The sequence below is a fragment of the Danio aesculapii genome, chromosome 21 (assembly GCF_903798145.1).
Source record: "Danio aesculapii chromosome 21, fDanAes4.1, whole genome shotgun sequence".
NCBI lineage: Eukaryota > Metazoa > Chordata > Actinopteri > Cypriniformes > Danionidae > Danio > Danio aesculapii.
In genome coordinates, this window is record NC_079455.1 from 19,846,067 (window position 1) to 19,872,584 (window position 26,518).

The window sequence follows — 26,518 nt, forward strand, 5'->3', positions numbered from 1 at the left end:
CGAAACCACTCAGATAATATGGATTCATTTTGCCATTACATTCAGAGTGTTAAACATTAAAGATCTCAGCTCTCAGCAAGATGAACAACTGTCTTTAGATTTGTAATGGCATGAGGATGAGTAGACAACATCTTTTATTTTATTGAAATCCCACGGAATGTCACATGAAAAACCGCGTAACAGCCGGATTAGCAGTATCTTAAGATCACAGCTGTGTGAAATGAATTCTCTCCGGTCTGACTACAAACAACCTAACCTTTCCTTACTGAAATCTCTATAGATCTTCAATAAACTCACAGCTGAACACAAATAAAAACACTTGAATCAGATTCAGGTTTAATTCGGACAACTTTATCAAAGAAAAAAAAAATGAAATGGTCAGCAGTGAAATACACTGAACAGAAAGGTTCAGACACCGAGTTCATTTCCTGACCTGAAGGCAAAGCAGAGCCTCAGTGCTGAACGAACACATGATCAGGTCAGACACACTCTACTAGTTGTGACGTGAAAACGAAAAGTTTGTTGAAATATTGTCACAGCCTGTTAATAAAGTTCTCTTTGCTTAAATCTCACAATTTCCGCCTATAGTGATGCATGAAGGAAAGACGACTGCATGTGTGCGACACCTTCAGCAAGTCCAGCCAGCAATGATACATTCACATACACACTAAACAGCCCCCAAACCAGAGAAGCAAATAAAAAAGCTGTTCGGGGTCTCAATATCTTTTAGCACGATAGTTCAGTTTATCTTGTACCAGCTTCAAAGATGAACGCCTAAATGAATGGGCTGAGCAAACCTTAAAAACATCATTCCTCAATGTTTAGAAATTAAAACGTGTATGATCCTGTAACAGTCACCAAAAACACAACATTTACAGGATCTCTAATAGATGTCTCTTACTTCATCTGTTGTTTTAGTAGCTAAGCAGCTTCGCAAATCTCCCCAGTGCTTAATCCTCGTAACAGCCAAAACAGAACACTGATTCTGAATCATTACAGTGCTCTGTTTAATACGCAAACAGGGTTTTAGGTCACCGTTTAAAGCCAAATACAAAAAAAGAAACGCTCTGTGGGATGCTCTGAACTAATGATCATACTGTGAGTCGAACAGCAGGTCTTGTGGGCACAATCATGCAGCGCCTCATGCTTTTCCTTTCAAATTTAGTTAATAAAAACCGAAAAAAGCCTTAAAAAAAAGAAAGAACGAAAAGAAAACCCTCCTGACAAACTTGTAATGTAGGTCCATTTTCCTAAGTGTGTTTGTCGTCAGCACGTTTCAAGTGTTTGTCTTTGTATCAGTAGCTCTGAATGACTCTGAATCGAATACTTCTAGCAGCGAGAGAGACGGAGGGTGAGGGATGGATGTGGATGGATTTCTATATGACACTTCCCTCGGTCCTGCTCTATCGGTCCATCTCGTCCAGCAGTGGAGTGGCGTCTCCGGCGATGGACATGGGTGTGCTCTCGATCATGGGGCTGGGGGACGGTCGGGGAGTCATGCGGGGGGTCTTTTGCTTCCGTCGTTCCGCTTCTTTCTCCTGTAGCCACTGTTCAGCCATCTTACCCCAATCCACGGCGGTGTGAGAGCTCGCCCTGCAAAGAACACACACACACAAGCATAGAAGTTTACTACTTCAATCTGTAACTGCTGATGTCTCAAGCAGAGATGCTGCTATATTATTTTAAGAGGACAGGGAGAACATGTCGATGGTGTCCTGCAGATTTTAGCTCCAACTTGCTTCAACAAACCTGCAAGGATGTTTCTAGAAAGCCTAGTAAGAGCTTGATTAGCTAGCCCAGGTGTGTCTGATTGGGATGGGAACTAAACTTTGCAGGACACCGGCCCTCCAGGACAGAGTTTGGGCACCCCTGGGTTAAAGCATACTCATTCCATTGAGTTTTGGTGAATAACATGAAATGGAAACTAACCGTATTGATTTTGTTAGCTCACATTGCTAGTTTTGTGGTGAACAACGCATCTGTGCATGTCATTAAAAAAGATAAATTGTTTGCCCTCGTTATCTAAAATTAAAATCTGAAAATGCACTTCCTGTTAAACTGTCAGATTACGTCTGTCTGAGGTATTGGGCGTGGCTAACATACATAGCCACACCCCTCCAACCGTCTGTTTTGACAATAACAAACAGAAACGGTGAGGAGGAGGAGTCTGATAGGTTGTAGTAACTCTCCCCAAACCCTTTTCCCGATCCTTCTGAATGAAATGCCTACTTTAATACATCCAATCAACTTGAAAAAAAAAAAAAACAGTCGCAGCTTCCGGTTCAAGCGCTCTTTAAACGAGCAGTTATGGGATTTCGAAATTCATACTTTTGTGACACTAGGAAACACGTATATTCCAAATAAAAAAAATCATGATATTGTACATCAAAATTCATTATGCAACATCAAATGCGACTGCAACTGAAGTCTAGGAGTTCATCATTCATCTAAAAAAAAAAAAACTCATTCCATTTTTGCATACGATTAAAAAAAGGGAAAAAAGTTAATGGTTAAATATATATTTTGTTCTCTGACAGTAGGTGGTGCTTCTCCTGTCATGTTGACTATCAATCCATCCATCTAGTCTATATGCACAATAAATATTACAGATACACCAAAATGAAAATTTAACTTCAGGATGCACCGAAAAATGAAAGCAAAACTGTTTTATAATAATCATTAATGTCTTAAATAATACAAAGTAAATAAGTGTAAGACTTTGTAAACAGTGTTAGTGCAAATTACAGTGATTTTAAAAAACCCAAGCCATTAAATAAACATATTATATTAAAGGTCGTCATTTTACCACCGTTGCCATGACAACACATTAGCGCTTATATAAGCAGCAGGAACAACTATACTAAGTAGAAGACTAAATTTCCTGTCATGTTATTTGAGTAGACTACTTAAACTCTGACAGTGGCACACATACAATCTAGTTGGCTGCTCTAATAGCATAGCATAACAATAGCATAGACTTTTTCCGCTTAGGTTTTCATCCATTTTTCTCTTTTAGAGTGTACTCACACTAGACACAGTTGCCTTGAACTGTGCCGGGGCACGATTGTGCCCCTCCCTAACTTAGCCTGCACAAATACTGTAATTTTACCTTTGGAGCCAGAGAATTGCTTGAGTCATCGATGATGCGACTGTTCAGTTTTGAAGCGATCTCACTCAGTACAGTGGAGATTGCTTTAGTTATATTGTTTTGTATTATTTTAAGTCGTTTAGGACACAGTAACACGCAGTCAAATCTTTGGCTGAACAGATCTAGCACTTTTGACGCTCATAATTTTTCTTGAAAGTCATTGCATTAGGAGGTTTGCTGAAGGTGCAGCTGACATGTAGCAGGGGGTTTGTATCTTTAATAAACTATGACAGTTTGCGTTCATTGAAAAGTAAGAATGATGAATAAATTAATTTGTAACACTCCCTTAAAAGTGACGTCTTCAGTTTTGGGCTCAGGTGTGCTTTGCACTCACACAACAAGCGTGAACCCAACCGATCCGCACTCTGGCACACCTCTTCCAACCGGAACGATTCGGAGCACTCACACTTGTCAAACAAACAGGGAAATGGGAGTCAAATGCACCCGGGTATGGTTCGGACAGCCTAGTGTGAGTATACCTTTAGTCAAAAATGTCAAATTCTGTGCTTCCCTATTAAATATCCACATGTATTAAAGCTGATTTATACTTCTGTGCCAAGCGCACGCGTATGGCCCAGCGCAGCCTTCGCCCGGTCACATACCTTTTGCCGTAGCTGATGCCGACACACACCTCTCAAAAACATTTTATTACATGTGGCAACGTTGTGTAGCACAAGCTCTGATTGGTCAGTTTGGTAGGGCTGATGAGTGTGGGCAAAGGTGGGGCCGTGCGAGTGTTGAATCCCGTAAAGGAGCTCCAGATGGAAACTGTTGTTTTGTGTTAACCTTATAATTAAAGTTGTTGCACGTCCGTCGGTTCCTGCCTCTGAATAAGCGAGTTTTAGCAGCTTGTACATTAAAGTAGTGTTCAGAAAAAACAAAACACCTGTGAAGAAACTCGACACAGAGACACATAAAATGCTCACTGCCAGCTAGCGCTTCGAAAGTGTTATTGCAGAGCAACACAAACATCAAGCAGAAGTATAAACGCTACGCGCAAGGCAGGTGCTGTGGGTCATGCAGATCACTCGACGCAGAAGTATAAACCAGTCTTAACAAGGACAGTCATAAAATGTTTTTCATATTGTGTATGTGAAATGGCATTTGACATTTTAAATGTGAACAGTAGCACTCACTTGGGCTGAGGCGTCCTCACTCTCGATGACGATGATGACGGAGTGGAGGATGAATGCTGATGGTGTCCGTGTGAGGATTGTGGTGTGCTGCTGGGATACTGTGGTGTGGTCATGGCCTGCTGCTGGCCTGGTGTGGTGTAAGAGTAGCTGGGCGTCATCATGGGTGTCGCCATCGGCTGCTGGGGTGTTGCGAACACCTAGAGAATGTGGAAAGATGTTAAAAAAAGGCCAAGTTTTCATTTAGTAGGACAAAAAGTCAAAGAGGTGTCATACATGATAAGCACTGCTGCTGCCTCCTCCTCCTCCTGCACTGCTGCCGCCGCTGTAGCCATACTGGCTGGAGGCCCACTGAGCAGGTGTTGTGTTGGGGTTCTGGCCCTGTCCTGTAACCGCTGCGATGGCGTTGAACATTTGGGACGTCATGTTTCGTGGAAGAGAGTTCACAGCTCGAGTCAAGTCTGAAAGAAAAGATACAGGTTTGTTTATGAGAACAATTAAAGTTTTAGAAATGCCTTCGATTTTCAGTGGAGACTCAAGTATGTCCGACAAACCTGCAATGTTGATGTTGGCAGGTGTGGCGTTTACTGATGCTGGCGTACGTGTTCTGCTGCTGGCTGGCGTCACACCTTTACAGACACATCAACATCATATTAAAAGAAAGAATAACAATACTAGGCCAGAGCTGAGGTGCCGAGAGAGACTACTGACCTGGGACAGGATCCTGGTAGTGATCTTTGAACCAGCGGAAGAGGCCGTTGACAGTAGGAAATATCTGAGAGCGATACCTAAAGCCATCTGGAGTGATGGTTACATATTCTATCCTGCAAAATTAAACAAAAGCAAATGTTATTGAAAAAAATACTATAAACTGTGTGACCTGTGCCTTGCTTTGGTGGGGTAGTGAGTGTTACCTCGGCTTCCCTCTAGGCTGGTAACCCAGCAAAAATTTGCCAGGCAGGTCTCTACATGCTGAGATGTAATAAGGGATGAACGTCGGCTTTTCTTTCTTGGTCCTTACTAGAAGCTCCTCCATTTTCTGAAAAGATACATGAAAGAATAAGTGCATGATCCATCTAATTTGTAATAAATGTGTGCTGTTTTAATATAATGAGGGTATAAATCAAGATTAAATGAACAGATTGTAGTCAATCAGAATAATCACCTTCCTATCGCCGCCACTGCACTCATGGAAGTACTTGTGGCCGAGCAGATCTCGTGCGAATGCAGCCATGGGCTGGACATATCTGGCTGTGATTTCATCCAGATCCTCAAACTCCTGCAGACAATCACAAATACTGTTAGATGTCAAATAAACCATTCATGGTGTTTCTCTGTTATCCACACGTTTCAAAGATTTGAGAAAGTATAAAATAAAATGCACCACAATTCAGTAGACGTGATTTAGTGATTACTTGCAAAGTTTATCCAAAACAAAGCAAAACTTTTTCAATAACATGTGATTTTTAAGGTTGTGCACACATTACAGGCTCGTTTAAAACATTCAAGCTGCAAGAAATTATCATTTATAAAATATTTTATAACTTTAACAGGGCTCAAAATTAACTGTTTTACTTGGTAGCACTGGTGCTCCCAACTTTAAATATTTAGGAGCACTAGAAAAAAACTTTTTTGCACCCAGCAAAAATGAATGAGAACCACTGCAAATTGTATATTAAGAGATTTATTGTATTGGAAAACAACATCAATTAGGACTAACAAAAACCAGAAACAACTATCTAACTAATGCTGTGATGACTTATCAATATTTGTGCAATAATTCCAAAATGAATGTCTAATAATTATAAAATATTAATGATGACAATAATACTAACAATGAATTACATTTCTCATTATCCTGCTGCCTTGAATGTGAGTTACGTGTTATAAAACGTCCTACTGTTACTTTATGAAAAATAAATGTATGGTTTGCATCAAACAAAAATGAAGCACTGCAGTAAGAAATATTTATTTTGCACTATTGTTTTTATGTGCCTGTCAATTTAATAAATAATATTTCTGCTACAAAACAAATGAAAGATCATAATAAATCATTCAATTCAAGGCTAAAAGCTGCAAAGCAGTCATCAGTAATTAAATAGAAAAATAATATAAATCTCTAGAAAGAATGGACATAGGAAAGTAAGAAAAGTCTCACTTCTACCACTCTTTAAAAGTTTTGATTTTGGTTTGTGTCATTTTAAATGCTCGGTCTCGTTATGCACTGATTTTCATTTTTCTGTGGGAAAGCAGAGAGTCGGCCGGCTCAATATATAAGCGGGACAGAGCAGAATTCTCGCCATGACCACCGGCGCCATTCTTTGTTATGAGCTGCAGTTTCAGTTTAAACTTAGTAAAGGCGAGCTTCTTTTGTGATGATGTGTACAGTGTAATCATTTTACATTTAGTGGACATTTGCGCTGAACACGCAGTGAATGCAATGCATCGAGATTCAGGCACCTTCTCTGAAAACACTCGATTGATCTTGGCTGGCGGATCAACATTCACCACATGATCGCTGTCATCTGCACCATTATTTGTAACTTTAGGTGGGGTTTGCACACCTCTGTACTTTTCACTTATCAGCTGTTTGCATATACTGCTGTCACATAAGCTCCCTGTCATCTGACAGCGGAAAGCCTTGAGTGATTGACTGCTAATATGAACCAATATAGAGGCAGGGAAGACCGATACAGCATGTTTTTAGAAAAAAATCAAAACAGGTCACACTAGAACCATCATATGCAGTTGCACAAATGCTCCCAAATATATTATGAGGTAGATAGATTAAATTTTGAGATCATATGCGACCAAAATGGTCACAATTTCGAGCCCTGTTTAACAAAGAGTAATGGTATATAGCAGTGAGACATGGCTGTATTTCAGACATGAGGTCCCTACATTAATCCAAACTTCCCAAAATAATGAATTATCTCCTAATAGAGGTACTGAAATCATGCAGTGCAGCCGTTTACATATAGATATCTCTCAAGAAACTAAATATCACATTTTCTGTTGTATTTTTTCAATATTGTTCAGCCCTCATGTATGCTGGAGCTGTAGGAACAGCTCACCTCAGTGTTAATCCAGAGAGTATGTCCAAGGCTGAAGGCGTTCTCTTTGCCCTCCTCGCGAACGTCCACATGCTGATAGATCCCGTCTGCCACTTTCCACGTCACCGTCAAATGGTTCTCCCCTTTACTGCTGGGTCGAATCACCACGTCACCCTGGTCCATGGACTCCATCATCTTCTCCGCTTGTTTGAAGTTGATGTTGTGGAAGGACGGATGAGCAATCACACGCTTGATGTAAGCTAAAAAGAGAAAACCAAAGTCATACTTGGATCACACACAAAATAAAGATAATGTATGGTCTTAAACGAAGATCAATGCTGACTGGTTCTCTGCTGTTTCTTCTTCTGCTCCTCTTCCTGTTTAACATCATCCGTCTCAGCATCAAAGTCATAATAGGTGTCTTTGGGAAGTTTCCATTCGTTGTTCTTGTCGCTCAGATCAGACGTTCTGCAAGTGAGATCCACATTGAACTTCTCGATGTCGATCTTCATGATGCGGCAGTGTACGGTCATGCCAGGCTAAATGAAGAGAAACAGGCACAAGTCTTTTGTAAGGCAAAGTATTTACAGTGAACATAATGCCAGATGATGTCAGATTAACTCACCTTGACCCTCTCCTCGGGGTGCTTGACCACTTTGTCACTAAGAAATTTAGTTGGAATGAAGCCCATGACGGCGTTATCCAACCTGGTCCTCACGCCAATGGCTTGACCAGGACAGGAGCCGCTGTCAAAGTGATTCCACACCTGGGAAATACACAACACCATGGTAAAAGCATTCACTGATGTGCAAAAGCTAAAATGACCATCTCAATTCCTTTAAAAATATAATGGGAAAGCTTCCCACCTCACTGAGCTCAGGAAAGTTGTCCTGCTGGCAAAAAGGACACTGCCAGAGTCCAGTCTCATCATTACGGATGGCCTGGTCATAACTCTCACCTTGTGGTCGTCTGTGTGCGATGTTAGTTACCACACAGGTGATCAGTTTACCTGTAGGTGCACAGAGATTCACAAAAACATCATATAATAACATCAGAAGCGCTACAAAATAGATGGATCAATATCATCTCTAAAAACAATCAGGTAGTGGCTTACCAATATAGAAAGTCTCAGGTGTCTCCTTGGTGAGCATGTTAAAGACTTCCTCTGTGTTGGGAGGTCTGTATGGAGCTCTCAGGTCTTTATATCTACAGCTGAGCTCTGCTCTAATATCATACAGTGTAATTCCCTTATTACCATAACCCTAAAAAAAAGATAGAAAAATGTCTAGTTAAGTCAAGTACGTGTTCAAATCGGTTACGTTTGTAGCATTGGATAAATGCACCTGCTAACATAAAATAATGACAGTATACTCTGAAACACTGGCCCTGTATCCAATACAAGTGAGTCACAATAAACGCATGTAAAAGGAATAGATCACCAAAACTATTTAATTCATCTATCATTTACATCATCCTGCACTTGTTCCAACCCTGTTTGACTTTCTTCTGTTGAACACTGTATTTACAGTATACTGAAAAATATTTGAAAAAAATCTGCCACTGTCATCCATAGTACTTTGTCTTTCTACTACTGTATGAATGTATACAGCTGCCTTTTCTCCAACATTCTTCAGAATATCTTGTTTTGAAAGAAGTTTATATACATTTAGAACCACTTGAGTGAGAGTAATGGTGAGGAAGTTTCATTCAGGGTTCCCACATCTTCATAAACAGCTGAATAAAAAGACTTTTTACTGAATATTTTACTATTTATTTTTATTCAGCCGATTATTTCTTAGTTTTATTTTTAATAAAATTACAGGTTTTCAGTTCTGTTTGTTAAAACCAAAAGCGCCTTGCAGTGCTGTTTTTGTAATAAATGTAAAGCAAATTATATTTCTCTCCTCCCCTTTTTGGCTAATCCAAAAAATGTTCCGATCCATGACTAAAAAACTATAATGTAATCCGAACCGTGATCCATTACACCACTACTAGAAACCCTGTTCATTTTCTATTCATTTAACATCAATGTCTTTTCAAGAGTTTGCCCTTGCGGACGATCGATTATTAAGTGTGTTTGGAATGCTGTCCCGGGAAAGAGCCCTAAGCTTGTGAGTTCCTCGAGCCTGGGGCTCCCTTCCGTTGCAGGGCGAGAGGGGAGTCTGAGCTCAGGTAGGTCTCGAGAATTCTCCTTCTTAATTATGAATTACCTATGGAGATTGTATGCTGATTGTATGCCTGTATGCTTTAGTTTGTCAATTTATTTGTTACATGTTTTGGTCTGTGGGAGGAAACCTGAGTGCCCAGGGAAAACACACGCAAACACGGGGAGAACATGCAAACTCCACACAGAAACGCCGACCTGGCCAGGTAAAGTCTGAGCCAGTGACATTCTTGCTGTGAGGCAATGATGCTAACCATTGGCCTTCGTGCTGCCCTGATAAGGAAAGGGGAGGAGTAGGGGTGGAAGGAGGATTCTTCAAGACAAAGATGGCTAAGGTAAGATGCTTTGGTTATTTATAGTGATTTAGGAATCGTCTGATTGGTGGATCTTGCATTAGCTAACGAGGATCAGCTGTTATCAATCGAAAGCGCGTGCTCCTCTCAAAATGAGTTTATAAATAAACTTCACGAATCACAAAACACATCTCATCACAAACTAGAAAAATGGCCACCAAGACTAAATCCCAAAGCTCACCTGTCTCTCCAGCTCCTCAGCGAAGGCATCCAGATCCAGATCTTTTAATCTCTCTGGGTTTTCAAGGATCTCCTCTAGTGCTCCAGCTGGGTTGGCATCTTCTGCTGATTCATCGTACTCTAGAGCATCCACCGCCATTTTACGTGCCCACTCATATGTTTCTGGGTGAACTCGAGAGCCGTCCAGAACTTCAATGTAGGAGTCAGTGCTGCATGATGAAAGATTATATCACTTCATCTATTCTGGCTGTATGCAGCATGACTCAGAAGACATTCACACACATTATGTTTAACATCTTACCTGTCTCCAAGAGAGGCAGTGTCAATCTTGATGAATCCAGCACAGTTAATGAAGACTTTGGGCCCCATATGGCACATTGTGACCAACTGGGTTCGGTTCTCTAACCTAGTGTTGTTCTGCTTAAGAATCTGAGGAACATTGAAAATGTGCAGAAGATGATTTAATGTTCTTCACTTGAAATAAACATCAGAGAAGAGTGTATTTGAGAATGTCTCACCTTGAGCAAGTGTGAGCCTTTTCTTGGTCCGAGACCACAGATGTACTGGACCAGGCTCTGGGTATAAGGGTGAGCGATGGCTCGATTCACATCCACACCAACCTCATTCACCCGGTTTATGAACTCGCAGTAGAGCGCGCTCAGCAGTTCCTCTTTCACTACATGCTCCTGAGGAACAATAAAATTAAAATACATACAGTGAAGACAAAATCATTAGCACTTTTAAGTCTTTATTTAATATTTTGTGACGTTGAACAGAGCAAGGAGAATTTTCACAGCATTTCCTATATTTGTTTTCTGGTAAAACTCTTAATTCTTTTAGTTTGGGTGGAATAAGCAATTTTATTAATATTAGGGTTAACATTTTTAGCATTAAGAGTTTTCCCCCCTGATTAGCTACAGAACAAACCATTGCTGTCTAATGACTTTAATTAATCTAACTTGCCAAGTTAACCTAATTAAGCCTTTAAAGGGCCATGAAACCCCCCTCTTTCAGTTAAAAAAATACTTCATGATGGGCATGGAGCACTGCGAGCAGAGGGAGGAGTGGGCGTGGCCAGCAGAGCAGGGGAAAAAAGGGGAGCGAACAACTGTTGTTAGTTGGCTCACAAAATGAGACACAAACCGTGAGACCACTCATGATTTTATAGTTTACAAAGTTAAAATGCAAAGAAATAAACAGTACGTAATTTAATGCCCTGCTACATTTGTTATTTGCAGTTTCATATAGGCCTACACAAAACCACAATTTGTTACATCATCATGAAGATAATTGTGTTTATATAAACACTATAAATGAGGAAGAACTCTCTCCTTATGAATCCTCGGGTGTGAATGCAGAGACAGTAGATAGCAGTGCAGCAGGTCTCTTTCCCAATCCATTTCAACCGTTTAGCCCTGCTGATAATCTGGAGGATTTTAAACATGTGCGAACACAGCAGCACGGATATAGGCGATGTGTCTGAATGCTAACAAACTCAATTGATAAAGGACAAAGCCTGCCATTCTCCAATTCTCATAACGCTCTCTCAACAAAAATACTTGCTGCAAACCAACAGCTTTGCTGTTTGGCCCTCACAGCATCGAGGGGAAAAATATGCAACAAACCCTGTGGATCATGGAAACAAACACATGACCCTTCATGAGTGGCTAAATACTGTGTGCCGTGCACGGCCACGGTCTCACAGCTTGGCAGGTGTGCCTTGCCTTCGGAAAGCACGTGCAGTCATGAATAATTAGGAAGCAGAGTCTTCTCATAGGCAGATGAGCGCTACATCACGGATTTTGATCCCTCCCCAAAAATTATTTTAAACCTGTAATAGGAAATTAACTGACAAAAGCTCAAAACTATCCAGTTAATTATCCAATTAAAGCGGACAGGTGCTAACGTTGTCCTAAATGATGCTTCACACACACACAAATCTGTTAAAGTCTCAAAAAAAGTACTCGAGGATTTCTTTAACCTTTAAATTGCCCTTAATGCTGAATACTATTATCTTGCAAAATAAGTAGTGAAATATTATAACAGCATGGCAAAGACAAAAGAAATTAGTTATTAAAACTATTATTTTTAAAAAGTTTTTTTTTTTTTTAAACGTACTAGAAAAACTGTATTTCTCCAATAAACAGCATGTGGGAAATATTTGAAAAAAATTTATTTCACAAGGAGACTAATAATGAGAATTGGCTTTGAAACAACCTTCTCAAGCATATTAAAACAGTAATTGTAAGTAAAAAGTGCTAACTAACAAACGCAAATTTGCTTGAAATAAAGTAAAATGTAAATATTACACTTACAAAAACTAAAAGTTAAATAAATGAAAACCATTTTCAGTTAAACTCAGAATGAAAATAAAAACTGAAAATAGAACCAATCCCATACTATAAATTTAAATTTAATATTATATATTAATATTAAAATAACACTCACAGGCATCACAACGCTGTACTTAACACAAATACAATGAGCAATTCTACAGCATTTAAGCATACAAGTCAAAAGGCAGGCCATGAGATGCAGGAATGCACTTGTACCTGCAGTGGATGCAGTTTCAAACACAGGATGTCATCATCGGTACTGCAGACTTGGGCAAACTCCACTAGTGGGTCCTGGATTTTGCGAGCCACAGACACAGCCTGCCGAAGCAGGGGTGGGTAATCCCTGAAATCCGCCTATGCGAGGAACAGCATGACAACGAAAACCTAAAAATAAGATCCTGCTTCGGTTTTATGTGCAAGATGCGTTTCTCTCACTCCACTGACCTCAGACTTCTTGCTGTTCATATAAAGCACAGCCAGTTCATTGTCCACCAACTCCACTCCCACCACAGGCAGAGAGGAGTTCTGCTCCAGCTCACTGATGGTGCGCTTGATATCCTCCATCACCATATGAGCATCACTACATGCATGCAAACACAATATTAGCATGGGAAGCTCTTATGAAAGTTTAAAATCACAAATTCAGCAATGATAAACACACCGATTCTCCCCAGAAACGGCAACAACATGTGGCTTCTTACTAAGGAGGAATTTTTTGAGGTTTTCAACATCTTGTTGCTACAAAAAAAAACAAGCAGATGTGTTAAAAAGATCACCTGTAATTAACAAACAACTAAGAAGTTAATAATTCTCAAGGCTTCTGCTTCTTCACCTTTTTCTCTCGCTCATCTTCTCTCCATGCATTTCTCCTCTTCAGGAAATAGGGAAGTCTGAGGAAATCCACCACTTCTCCTTCACCATTAATGAGAGAGCAGAACACTGGTGTGTCTCTACACAAACACAAGCAAACGCTATCAGATCCCATTCAAAACCATACAGAGTAGCCAAACTTATGTCCAATACTCTGACTTGATAACCATATTCATATGATCAGGGCCGGAGTGGGACTGCTTTTCAGCACTGGAGTTTCAAGCCTTCGACTGGCCCACCTCAGTTCATGATTGACTATATTAAAATAACGACAATTTCAATTCATTTTCTAATGACACTATCACTTCCTGTTTAAGGACACAGCTGCTTTATAACTTCAAATGTTTTTCATAAACATGATAACATTAAAGGGTAGCTTAATCTCCAACACTATTCTTTAAAACATCACAATGTCCTTTTTTTAATGCAATATCTGAATATATATTCTGTGCAAACTTCTTTATAGATATCCAGTCCTTTGTAACCGTGGTCATACAAAAAAATTTAATAAAACATGTACACCTATATATGTAACCCAAACAGTATTATATGTCTTAACACTAAAAATGAAAAAAAAATAAAAAAAATTTATACTCCGGTAAGGTTTGAACCCTGGTCGGTGGCGTCATAACTCAACGTGCTGACCACTGGACCACAATGGCACTGTTATGTTAGTGCATGGAGTAAAGATGGCTTAATCTTTTTCTCCCCTTTTTAGATTTCTGATCAAGTCATGTCAGATTTATTAATGTAATGAATCATCAGATTTTTATTGAGCAGGTGTAATATACATTAATTCAGGGCTTAATTTGACCTCATTTTACCAATCCCCCTCCTCAACCAACCCTTTCCACTTTCTTCCTCGACAACCAATAACGTTATATTTGCTCACGGGGCTGCGAGAAACTAAATAAAAAGAGCGGAGCTGCGGTAAAACAATAAATAAAAAGAGTGAGGCTGTGGTAAAATAAGTAAATAAATGAAAAAAGTGTGACTGCTTAGAGTGCAAGCAGCTAGGGACACCGGCCCTCGCGGCCAATAAAAGTACTGGCCCACCGGGAATTCTCCCGGTCCTCCCGATTAGCCAATCCGGGCCTGCATGTGATGGCCAGTAACCAACAAACAGAACATATATTAAAATGATTACGAGTTTTATATATGTAATTTAATGTTAAAAATAGGGATTTATTTTGGCCGATACAACAAAGCGAAACCTTTTGGCTAATTCTGATACAGATATTTTCAATTTGATACAGTACTAGCTAGTTATTTTCTCCATTAAATTCTTTTTGTTGAACATGGATTGCATTCATTTAGCATTCAACCGTCAAAAGTGGCACAAGTTATAATGTGAAAATTCTCAAAGGCAATTTGTGTTATTTAATATTTATTTTTACAGCATTAACTTTTACTTACCATACAAGAAACATTTTTACATAATAAACTTAAAAATAAAGCCAGAAAAACATTGACTCACTAAACCGTAGATGGTTTTTTCATAGGCCAAGACATTTAACCCAAATTAACCACTGTCGTGTGCCAGTTCTTAAGCACGTTGCATTCCAGCTGCTTTCTAAATGCATTTTGTGTTCATTAGGCCTAATATTTGCAAGTGTTTAGTGAATAAATGAGTATTGTCAACAGAACAATTGGGACCGAACATGTAATCTTTCGATTACAAGTCCAACTCCCTAACCCTTAGGTCAACTGCCCCCTGAATTATTCATTTTGCTCTGAGAAAAGTATTAAATGTGGAGTATTAAATGTGGAGCTTATTTCCTCCATATAATTAATTGATAATGTTTGTCCAAAATTTGAAAATATCCAAACAAACAACAGTAAACACTCTCACTCCATTTAAATACACACCTGCCAGAAGCAAAGGCCACTCCAAGCACACGGATGCCCTTTCCTTGAGACTCATCCATAAGGTCATCGTCCTCCTCCACCTGCTGATCAGGCCGATAAGGAGCCACCTTCAACCAATTATACAGCTTCTTGCAGCACGACTGTCCCCCAGAGACATGAGCACAAGTCAATATGTTATAGACCACTGTTTTTGTGTAAAGAAACTTGGTTAGCAGCGAACAACACATTTAATTAATGGGTCACCTTAACAATATTGTCCTTGGCTTCAGCGATAAGCTTGTTCTTTAATTCTTTGGCCATCTGTGGATACAGGAACTGCTGCAGGGATCTTTCAATGGCGAGAGTTCTCTGCTTGTTCCACTCCTGCACCTGGTGACTGAACTCATCCCTGTAGTAGAACTGCTTGATCTCATCAAAGTAAGTCTGATCTCCATACCTGTAGAAATGGCAAACATCTGGTCACCAACATTAACTTAAGCCCATGATCTCAGACCTTGCTCAAAGACAATATCTAACCATCAAAGAATTTTGATGCAACCAATTGAAATTGTGACAATGCATCACAACACATTAAGACTTAGAGTGAGCAGATCATATGAAGTGCCATTATTAACAGTTAAGTGCCATTGATAACAGCATTTTATAAAATCAACTGTAATAAAATCAGGCAATCTGTATAAAAATAAAAAAGCCAGTCTCTGAGATGTGTCTCAGTAAGATGACTACTGTACCTTAACTTGATTATTTATTATACAATATACAAATGCATGTATCTTTCAGCATGGTAATGGTAACCATTATGCCTTCTTTTTGTCATCAAAATGGAGAGCTGTATATCAACATCTGCAAAATTATGGTAGTTAATTTATAGCCTCATCGCAGCTGGATTAAATAATTAAAGAGACGCGCAACACTTCATATCAATAAAAATAATTCTTGTACTTATTTTTCTGTTATTTCAGGAGGCACCAGAACAGTGAAAAGCACCTACCAGTCAATCGTGATCAATGGGTTGGTGTCCACTGCCTTAAAGAGATACTTCACCACAATTACTTGTTCCATATTTGTGGATTAAACACAGAAGATATTTTGAAGACTGTTGGAAACCGGTAGCCCTTGAATTCCATAATATTTATTTATTTTTATGAATGTCAATGGCAACTGGTTTCTAACATTCTACAAAATCTCTTTGGTTTTGATTCAAATAAATTTTCCATTTATAGGTAAACAATCTCTTTAACAATTTATAATGGCCCATTTCCACTGAGTGGTACAATATGGTACATTAATGGCCGTTTCCACTGTCAAAAGGTACCTAAAAGCAAACCGTACCTTACCACTTTTTGGGTACCCTTTCAAAAGGGTACAACCAAAGCGTACCAAAAGGCGGAGCGAGATATGCAGCTGAATGCTATTGGTTTACAGAGATGCATAACTAGCTTGTGCACAAGCCAGGAGAAAGAAAACAAAAGGAGGCGCCATTACAGAGACATGACACTGTAATAATATATACATACAATAACGAGCCATGGTTGACCCGAGCTTAAACAAACCCTGTCGTAGTCTTGATGAACAGCCATAAAGCCAAGAAGATGAGCAGAGTCTACCATCTACCCTGTGCTCTGTAGTTGTTTACAAGGCCGTCTAAAGCATGAGCGGTTTCACTTTCTCATGCGAGCTCGCGTGCACATCTATATTTGAAATAACAAACTTCTTGTGCTGATGATAATAACAGGTGCGTGATTATTGAAGTGCTTCTGACATCCGATCCTTTTAGAAATGGGTATACGTAAGGCAAACAAACAAAGGAAAAGTCCGGAAAAACAAAGGAGCAAAGGATTCTTTCAGCAACCTAAAATATGAACAAACTTTCTAACAGGTTACATGTGCTGGTGAAGATTAAAGTTACAAATGAGAGTTCACTGTGGGCTATATGTTGCGTGTTGTTTTTGAACCCAAATAAAACCTAAATCTATGCTGTGTGTAGTTTTACTGTAATTGGTCTGTACGTGTTTATATGCATTGCATTTATTATTTATTTTCTATATATAAATGCAGATGTTACAGTAGGCCATTTCGCACTGATCAATATATCATTGATCTGCAGTTATAATCAAATCATGTTCATAGAAAGGTTAGTAATGAACATTTATTCACAAGTATTTATGTGTATGAAGCATCTGTTTTGTGAGAAGTGCTTTCATATGATATGTGAACGACCTGTACAGCTTTACTTTGAAATTTCTTCAAGCGAGAATGACGTCGACTGAAACTTTGTTGTACACCCCGTCCACTATTGGTACCCTTTTGGCAGTGGAAACACAAGCCTGATAAAGGTGACCCGTACAGTACCACTCAGTAGAAACAGTGCCATGAATGGTTTCTTAACACTAAAAACACAACTATACCCCTTGACTCCGACAAGGTCAATGCAGATGTCTATGGCGAGCAGGCCTTCCTCCTCAGCCAGGCACATCTTCAAGAACTGATCTCCACTGAGCTCTTTCACAGGCTTGTTCTTCAGGTACTTGAAAGAATAGGCAAAGTGCGCCTCATCCACATCCTTGAAAACATGTCAGGCATTAGCAGACAAACTTACAAAAGAGCGAACAATGGTGCACATCACTTCACTTTGGGTTTAAATAGCAGTTCACTATGCTAACACTGTAGCACAGCAAAAACAATGGCTACAGCACGCACCTACAGGCATCAACTGAATAGTCTAGCTAAAGCTCCTACACAACAGACTTGGAATTATGCAGTGAAGACTCATATTCTGCTTATACCCTTTCCTTGATGAATGCGGTTAGGAAAAAAGGTAGAGTATATAAAAAAAACAAAAAAAACAAGAGTTAATAAAATAAAGGTTGTATACATTCATTGCCTTCTAGGGTGTGCAATACTGACAACATTTGTATTTTTGCTAGGAGTGTTTTTGTGCCAGTGCCTTGGCTGCTGTACACCTACCACAATTATATAAACAAACAAACATAACACCAAAATCATCAGTAGGTAGCAGCTTTCTGAAAGAGCTTTTCTGAATCATTAATTAAATAGATTTGTTTAAAATAGCCGATTCATTAAGAACTCAAATGATTCACTCAAAGAAATCCAATAATTGACAAAATATTGCAATTCTGCTAAGCTGCAAAGATGTTCCACTCCGGCATAGTTTTAAAACTATTTTCAATATAAAACAGGCAATATCATGTCTTAAACGTATTTTATTTAATAGTAGCCTGTTTGTTGTAACTCTTATTGTAACTTAACTGTTGTATAAAAATCAACATCACATTTGCCATTGCACTGACATCAGCAATATAATTATATTGTATAATAATTACAGGGTTTCTGCAGGTTTCACCAAGTTAAATTTAAGACATTTTTAAGACCATTCTTAATAAAATTTTAGAGTTACACAGCGCTAAAGGCTAAGGACTTGTTTTTGAATATACCAGTTAGAAAATATTTTAAATTTCCTTATTAAAAAATTATTAAAATGTAATACATTGATAATAATAATTTTATCTATCCATTCACAAACCATATAACCCTTCCATAGCTGTCAAATACTTCAGTCTTCAATAAAAATTATTTAATAATAAAAATATAGGTCAGGTCAGTATCCTCAGCAGTAAATAAAAGGAGAACTTTTAAGCAAATGTTACTGTAAGGAAATTAATTAAATGCTATTTTTTAAATAAAAAGTTAAAAGTAACTATAGACAACATACTTTGCACACCCCTTCTTCAAACATTTACAAGTTTGGTCTGTCCTGAACAAAAGCCAAGAACCAACCTTCTTGCCCTTCTTAGTTGGCTTGATGTTAATCTTGGCCCTCTCCTGGAAGGTCTGTCTGAGCACGTGCCTCACCAGAGGCTCGCGGGCAATCTGCATGGCCACCATGTAGCGAGCGCCTTCCAGGACAGCCTCCGGGGTGTTAAATTGGCTAGAAAAAAAACAAAAAACAAACATTTGATTTAGAAAAAGACCACAAGGCAAAATGTTTTTAAAGATACAATTCTGCCAGATACATTACCTGCACACATAGTCCTTGGCCAGCTCCAAAGGCTCTGCAGGGAACTGCTCAGTTTCGTGCCTCTGATAACTGTCTCGCAAATTTTCACCAAACTGTTCTGGGGTCAGACCAAACTTCTTGGCAAGACCATCTTAAAAAAATAAAATAAAATAAAAGTTACCATCAGCCATTAACAATTAGTAAAAGTGTGTGCATGAATTCATAACTTTCAAAAATGACACTATATTATAAATTATATATATATATATATATATATATATATATATATATATATATATATATATATATATATATATATATATATATATATATATATATATATATATATATATATATATAGTAAATTTATAAAAAGAGTAATTTATTAATGAATGAAATTACCTTTTTATTTATTTTTTATAATTATAAAATGTATTTATTAATTATAAAATGTGACCTATTTAAGACATATAATAGGTTTTAAATTTCTATTAAATGTTTTTTTACAGGGATTTTTTTCTTTTATTATAGCAGAGTCTCATTTAAATGTACACACCGAGGCCTGCACTCTGGCAGATGCTGTACATATCCCTACGAGAGGCTTGTTTCAGATCTGGACCCTTTTGCTCCTCTTCTTCCTCTTCCTCCTCCACTTCTACTTCTTCCCCTGGAAAATCACACAAAAGGGTTTGGTGTATTGTATGATTAAACATTATAATTCACTCAGTCTGGTAGAATGCTGCTATACCATCTTCCTCTGAAACTTCCTTGATCTTCTTCAGTTTCTTTTTGCCACCCTTTGCTGCATTCTGCATCTTAGGAATGTCTCGGCCATAGTAAAGCAGGAAGTGATTGTAGACATCGCCCAGCTCATCAATAGACTGAACGTCTTTCAATCTGTCAAAGCAATAAAAAAATGAGTACTGTGGACAAAGAGTACAATTTAGAAGCACTGTTTAAATAGTGATACCTCTCCATATCAGCAGTGTCTAGGGGACGAGTGGAGTCAGCTAAAGGTTTGTCAGGGTCAGCTGAGATCTGCTCAAACTGATAAGACTGCATTCTCTGGAAAAGACGCGTCAAGTTCTGCTTTCTGGTCTTCAGCTGGGTCCACTGGACAGGACGGCATAAATAATCTGTCAGTTTTTAAACAAAAAGCATCAAACACAATGCATTCTGAACACATTTTCATTTACCTTCTCATCCCACTGCCACACCTTCCAAAGATCATTAATGTTTAGCTCTGGTTCCACATACTCCTTTCTGTAGAACGCAATGAAGGGAACCTGTAGGATCACAAAGAGATGTGTCAAAACTAGATAACCTGCATATCAGGTGTGATTTCTACAACTTATTTTTTCCAATTATTATACCTCAAAGTGTTGGTTCCTCATAAAATTCAGGGCTTCTTTGATTTTAGCAATAGTACTTGGACCCTTTCTGCTAAAATTAGTTGTTGTTCCACGATCCAGGTAATCTGTGCTTTCCTACTCGACCATACAAAACAAAATAAGCAAGCATGTTTAGCTTAGTGCCATAAAACCTTCTAATAACAGTCACATAATAGAAATACTCAGCTCTTACCTGCATGGAGATTGTCGGTGTGGAGAATGCATTCCTGTAAATCCATTCTGCTTCTTCCTCCAGCTCATCATCCTCAGCAGGCTTTACAGGGATCGTCCTTAACTGCAAATGACAAAAAAACTTGAGGTAAGACAAAAGGAAATTGAGACCAATCAAGTAGACGTCTCTGATACACTTGTTATTCAACGACATATTGCAAAAGAATAAAAAATACTCATTAAGTCCAAAACTGATCATGCACACCTGGAATCTCTCTGGCATGTCTGTAGAGCGGATCTCATTGTCCTGATCGGTCATGTGGCTGCTCTCCAGCTCACTGGGCTCATAGATCTCAAAGATGCTACGGCGGCTGACTCTTCTCTTGGTCTGCTTCTTGGGTCGATCCCAGGACTCATCATCCTGATCCTCCTCCTCCTCTTCCGCATGATCATAAGCCTCAGTGTCAAACTCAGCAAAGTCAAAGTCACCCCCAAAAATCTCCTGAGCTTCTTGCAAAGCGCTGGAATGTGAACGAAAAGAGATAGTCACGGGGGTAATCAGGGCTTTAGTCCACCATACTATCATCATCCTACAGTCTACAGCACTTACGCATCAGTGTACCCAGAGAACTTCTTTCCCTTCTTTTTAGTGATGGGCTGCCCATCATCGTCCACAATAAAATCATCAATATCTGCAAGGATTGAAAATTGAATAAATAATTAAATAAAAAGAATCTAGCATAAGACTCAAACTCATGACAAAGTAATCGTGTTGTCTACCAGATTCCTCATCATCTTCCTCTTCTTCATCATCTCTTGGGTGAAGTGTGTCCACGGCTTCTCCATCCTCCACCTCTCCTTCTCCGTCTCCATCCCCAGTGAAGATCTCATCAGCGATCAGGTCTTTTTCATCATCATCATCTCCCTCATCATCCATTGTTTTCACGCGAGAGTACTTCTTTTTCTGAACACACACAAGACTTTCTTTATGAGATCAAATTTGGAATCAGTTAAGATAGCAAACATGTAAAATTTATGACTTAAATATTTGGCAACTCACCCTCCTCTTCACTTTTACTCCTAAATTCTCCTCAATGAGGTCCAGATCATCATCATCCAAATAATCATCAAAACCTGACAGATACAAGCACACGTTTGTTTACATGTAGAACTAAAATTGAGCTATACATGAAGCCAATACAGAAAAATCATATTTAATTTAGCCTAGTCTTAATCAGACTTTTTTCAGAGGAAGTATAATTTTAGCCAAATTCATTTAAAACCCTTAATACAAAAACAAAACATGCATTCGCATCCATCTAATAACACATAGCAAAAGTCATTCAAAAATGTGGATATATTGTGCACCAAAATACCCAAGTGTTTTCTGAACAAATCTGAGGAATGATGTACCGATTCAGATCACAATCATAGCTACAAACAGGCATGGGTCTATAACCAGTTTGAAGGTTTGCCGCAGTTTTGAAGAGTCACGGTTTTAAAAATGCTAAAATTTTCAGTTATATTGTCCTAAGGTATATGTAGTGTTTGTTTTTATGTGTTGTAAAGAAATCTGTGTATTTGAAACTAATGAAGATAGCAGAAGTCAGTGATTTCTTTGAATTATTTAGCCTGACATGTTTACTGTTCCAAAATATTATAAATGTTTCCTAAAATGAAATATATATTGTGGAAAAAAGTTGTTTTAAAAAGAACATATTTTAGAGCAGTAATCCCAATACCATGATATTATCCAAGGTTATCAAACCGTTAGAAACTTATACTGGCCCATGCCTAGGTACAAATCTACATACTCCACTAAATTATAATTATAAAATGATATAAAATAATACGTAAGAATTTTAGTGCTGTCATACAAGTCACAAATCAAGAATCCATATTTTCGATACAGATCCGATCCCAAAACTGCCCCCTTTTTTTTATTTTTATTTTTTATTAATGCATGAGTTTTGGTGATAAACTCAAATAATATATCTTCTTTAGTAAAAATAACAGACCCATAGGCCTACTATAACTAGGCTACATTATTTGAGCATTCATTACGACATTGATACGATCTATTGTGGTCCAGCTTAGGTTTCCTTTTTTAATTTTAAGATTTTTCTTTGAAATCTATAACAAGCTACAAGTATTGACCCTAATCGTTGGTAAAATAACCAGCCTTCTTAGCAAAGCCTGATATTTTCCTGCAAGTTTGACACAAATTAAACTAAACTGTCTGAGGCCAGTTTTACTTAATAAACATTCCCTTTTCTGTTAATGACAATCAATATTGCGCTCGTCAGTTTCACTTTTATTAATTTAATCAACTACTTTGACCACAATGAGCCAGGCTTTACAAACTATTCACAGCACGGAAAGTATTTACCTCGAAATAATATACTCATTCAGAAGTATGAGAGAACAGAATTTTTTTTTACGCAGCCGGTGCGTGAATGAAGCGCTTGATGCATCTGAGACACATCGCGCATCCCTCCGCTCTCTGCAGACACTTTCAAAACTGAGCAGCACAAAGGGAAGAAATTAGTGCGTTGAGGATCTGTCCAATGTATTATTAAGCCTTTTCAAATTTAAAGTTTCAGGTAGGCCTACTTTGTATGTGAATAGCAGATAATAACCCTCTCTACTCCAGTGTTGCGAATGCGATCAGCTGATCTAACAGACACAGAACAACATGACTTAGAAACAGCAATGAACTCTTTGCTGCAGGTAAAAATAAACCCATTTAATGCAAAATTAAATCAATTTCTCTGCTGATTATTTAAACTAACATGAACAAATAGTCTTGGTGAAAGTTTTTCATGTTGTCATGAAAGTGACACGCAGTTTGAATTGTGAATGAATGGAGAATGAATGACAGCAGCAGGAAGCGCTGAACTGAACATGAATTTAACCACTTGTATATTCAATCTGTACTTCACATTAAACTATAGAATACAAAAAAATTACAAAATTACACAGAATATAGTGCATGCGCAAGTTCGGATTTAGATCGGTACCAGCAGAGTGATACCTGATCCAGCAAAAAATATGAAGTATCGAACTGATATCCGATCCAAGTATTCTAACAATGATAATTAATGGCTTCTAACAATGGCTGAAATCTAATTAGGAGAGAAATCAGTTTGCTACTGCATTGTATTGTATAAATGACTTCAAGTTAAAACAAAATTTACTTCTGCTGCCAGCACGATACATGACATTAGATTCTGTGCACAATTTTGACATGCTGAAATATGCGTGTAGTACACAAAACCACACCATTTATTCACAGACACATAGAACATGCAGAGTTCAGATTAGTCTCTTTTTTTAATTTAATATGTGCAGACATGTAGATGGTTTTACTAGGTGTAAAGTTCCATTTCAGATTTATTCATCCATCATTTAACAAAACAGCTTTCTGTCTTGTGCAGTAGATTCAATCATTATTACTAGAATCCATCTGTATATTCCACATCTCATATACCAAAAGGCACTATTGAATGTACACTGATATGCAGCTCATTATTTACAATACCGCACATTTCATTATCTCCAACATACTAACAGTGAATATTTGAGTTTACCTAGCTTTACTTGAGATCAACACTTCTAATTAGAGAATCGACAAAACTGCAGAACACACAATGACTTAATAAAACAGCTTCATCAGTGTAACTTACTCCGTTTCCTGCGCCGATGACGGACCTCTTCCCCAGAGTCACTGTCCTCTCCTGCTGGTGGTGGTTCCCCTCGCTGCTCCTCCTCCTCCTCCTCCTCCTCCACATCATCATCATCAATAAGCCCCCTCAGGTTTCCGTGTTCATCTTGATCTTCAGTATTCTCTTCTTCCTCCTCTTCTGTAGAAAACAACAACAAAGAACATAAACAATTACCCAATGCTCCAATAGAAGAATGAAAACATCAATAAGTCTAAAATATGATTTTTAATAAATTTCATGCCCTCTTTAAGATGTAGTTTGTTTAAAGCAAGAAGAATCTTACCATCTTCTTCCATAAATCTCTGAGTCTTCTTGGGCTTCAGGTCTTTCTCCTCGAACTCCTCCTCTGACTCCTCAGCCTCACTCTCAATGAAGTCAGACATTTTTGCAAGGCCTGTGCAGAAACATACATTATACAACGCACATTATAATAGGGTTGCAAGGTTTACCGGTACTTCGGTAGCACCACGATTCTATGGCTCCAAATTACTGCCGGTGCCACTGTAGTTTGTAAACAGTAGTAGCGTCATTAATGGTTCTACAATAAGTTGCATGTGGAAAAGTCTCTAAAATGCTCAAACATTTGTGCCAGAAAATAATCAATGGACCACTTTATTTTTTATTATTGCAATAGCAACAAGAGTCACAGTATATACAAAAAAAAATCTGTACAAATAGTACGTTTTTAATAATAAGGGAATTCTGAATTGAAGTATTTTGACAATTTGCTTTATTTCGGGTTACGAATTAATACAGTATTGCGATACTACTTGGTATCATGATACTTCAGCTGGTATAGCATCGTGGCCTGAATTGATGGTATTGTGACAACCCTAGGTTGGTTACAAGGTATGGGGTGTTCATAATAATTACGTGTAAAACGTAATTGTACAATTAGGATCATCAATGAAAGCAACAATAAACCTTTAAACAGTCATGAATCTGATTGAGGTAAAATTGGTTTTACATTCGCATATTCGTTCAGTGACAACTTGTGACAAGGTGCATATATTGTTTACCATGTTACTTTGAATATTAGGTCTGAAATCTCATGTAAGTGTGACTGCAAAACAACACCAGCACTATTTAATTGACGGTGAACAACGATGTACTTTGATAGTCATTGGCTGCTTTCCCCATTTAGAATTTACAAGGATCACTTTTCTGCAACTATATTATTAAGGAGAAAGTCTGAATGAGCGAATATAAAACCAGCTTAACCTCAAAATAAATCTGACATCACTTCATCAGTAAACACAAGACAAAGACAACCAGGCCAATTTAGGCTTCATTGGTGTTTCAGCTTGACTATTCGTACATTACATTTTTCGAAAGAACACTTAACGTGAAGACATAACGTAAAACACTACCTCCAAATCAAAGATTTTCAAATGCCAAAACACACACATTATGTTGAACTTGGCATCCATGCGACTAGCTTAAGAATTTAGCTTAGCAAATGAATCTGGACGGGTAAATACAACCTTAAACTCATTAAGAAATAGCTCAAAAGCCATAAATGAATAAAACTTCAACAGCAAATAATAATTTTCAACAATTTGAATAATCGTGTTACTAATCTGTCCGCGACACTGTGGGAGATCATGGCCCTCATGCTAATCGCTAACCTGTGCGCTAACAAAAACAACACAGGCGCTACGTGCTGCTTTAAAAACGGCATATTGGTATTAAATATCGTGCACAAAAGCCCACTTACTTCTCCTCGCAAGGAAGCTCGATTAAATACGTGAAAATAAGTGCTGAGATGAAGAATAGAGCGTCACTTTTGGAGAAGCTTTAAAAGTGACAACAAAAAATGGCTGAGGGGATATAGTCGGGATTCTGGTTCCGGTATATACATATTCAACTTCCGGCCGTGGTGCTGCTGTTGTGATTGAGAATGTTTTGATTTTATTTATCAAAAATGCTCATTTATTTATATTTTGCTTCAAATTTTCCTATATTCTATTGTATGAGTATAAGCTGGTGACATTAGTTAGTTAAACCCCATAATTCAACGTTAGTTAATGAATTTAAAATAAAAATGATAATGAATCTTTCAATATTAGTTCATGTTAACGTCTACTTACTAATACTCATACTAACT

At 38.1% G+C, this 26,518-nt stretch overlaps 1 protein-coding gene across 1 annotated transcript; it reads right to left on the bottom strand.

Moving 5' to 3' along the window:
- Positions 1–329: 329 nt before the first annotated feature.
- On the bottom strand, positions 330–26,254 carry supt6h (SPT6 homolog, histone chaperone and transcription elongation factor). The gene is made up of 37 exons (XM_056446746.1): positions 26,129–26,254; positions 24,695–24,805; positions 24,373–24,549; positions 21,747–21,820; positions 21,467–21,650; positions 21,297–21,378; positions 20,952–21,207; positions 20,709–20,810; positions 20,498–20,611; positions 20,321–20,410; positions 20,095–20,237; positions 19,873–20,021; positions 19,681–19,791; positions 19,146–19,275; positions 18,905–19,055; positions 17,515–17,669; positions 15,350–15,542; positions 15,107–15,246; positions 13,200–13,317; positions 13,029–13,105; positions 12,812–12,947; positions 12,584–12,721; positions 10,550–10,717; positions 10,333–10,460; positions 10,033–10,240; positions 8,449–8,596; positions 8,201–8,343; positions 7,960–8,100; positions 7,678–7,873; positions 7,356–7,594; positions 5,447–5,560; positions 5,196–5,320; positions 4,993–5,105; positions 4,836–4,910; positions 4,558–4,742; positions 4,285–4,481; positions 330–1,593 (listed from the first exon to the last, which is right to left on the bottom strand). Exons 2-37 carry the CDS (start codon positions 24,792–24,794, stop codon positions 1,404–1,406), a joined length of 5,190 nt encoding a protein of 1,729 aa, XP_056302721.1. The 5' UTR covers positions 24,795–24,805; positions 26,129–26,254; the 3' UTR covers positions 330–1,403.
- Positions 26,255–26,518: the final 264 nt, after the last annotated feature.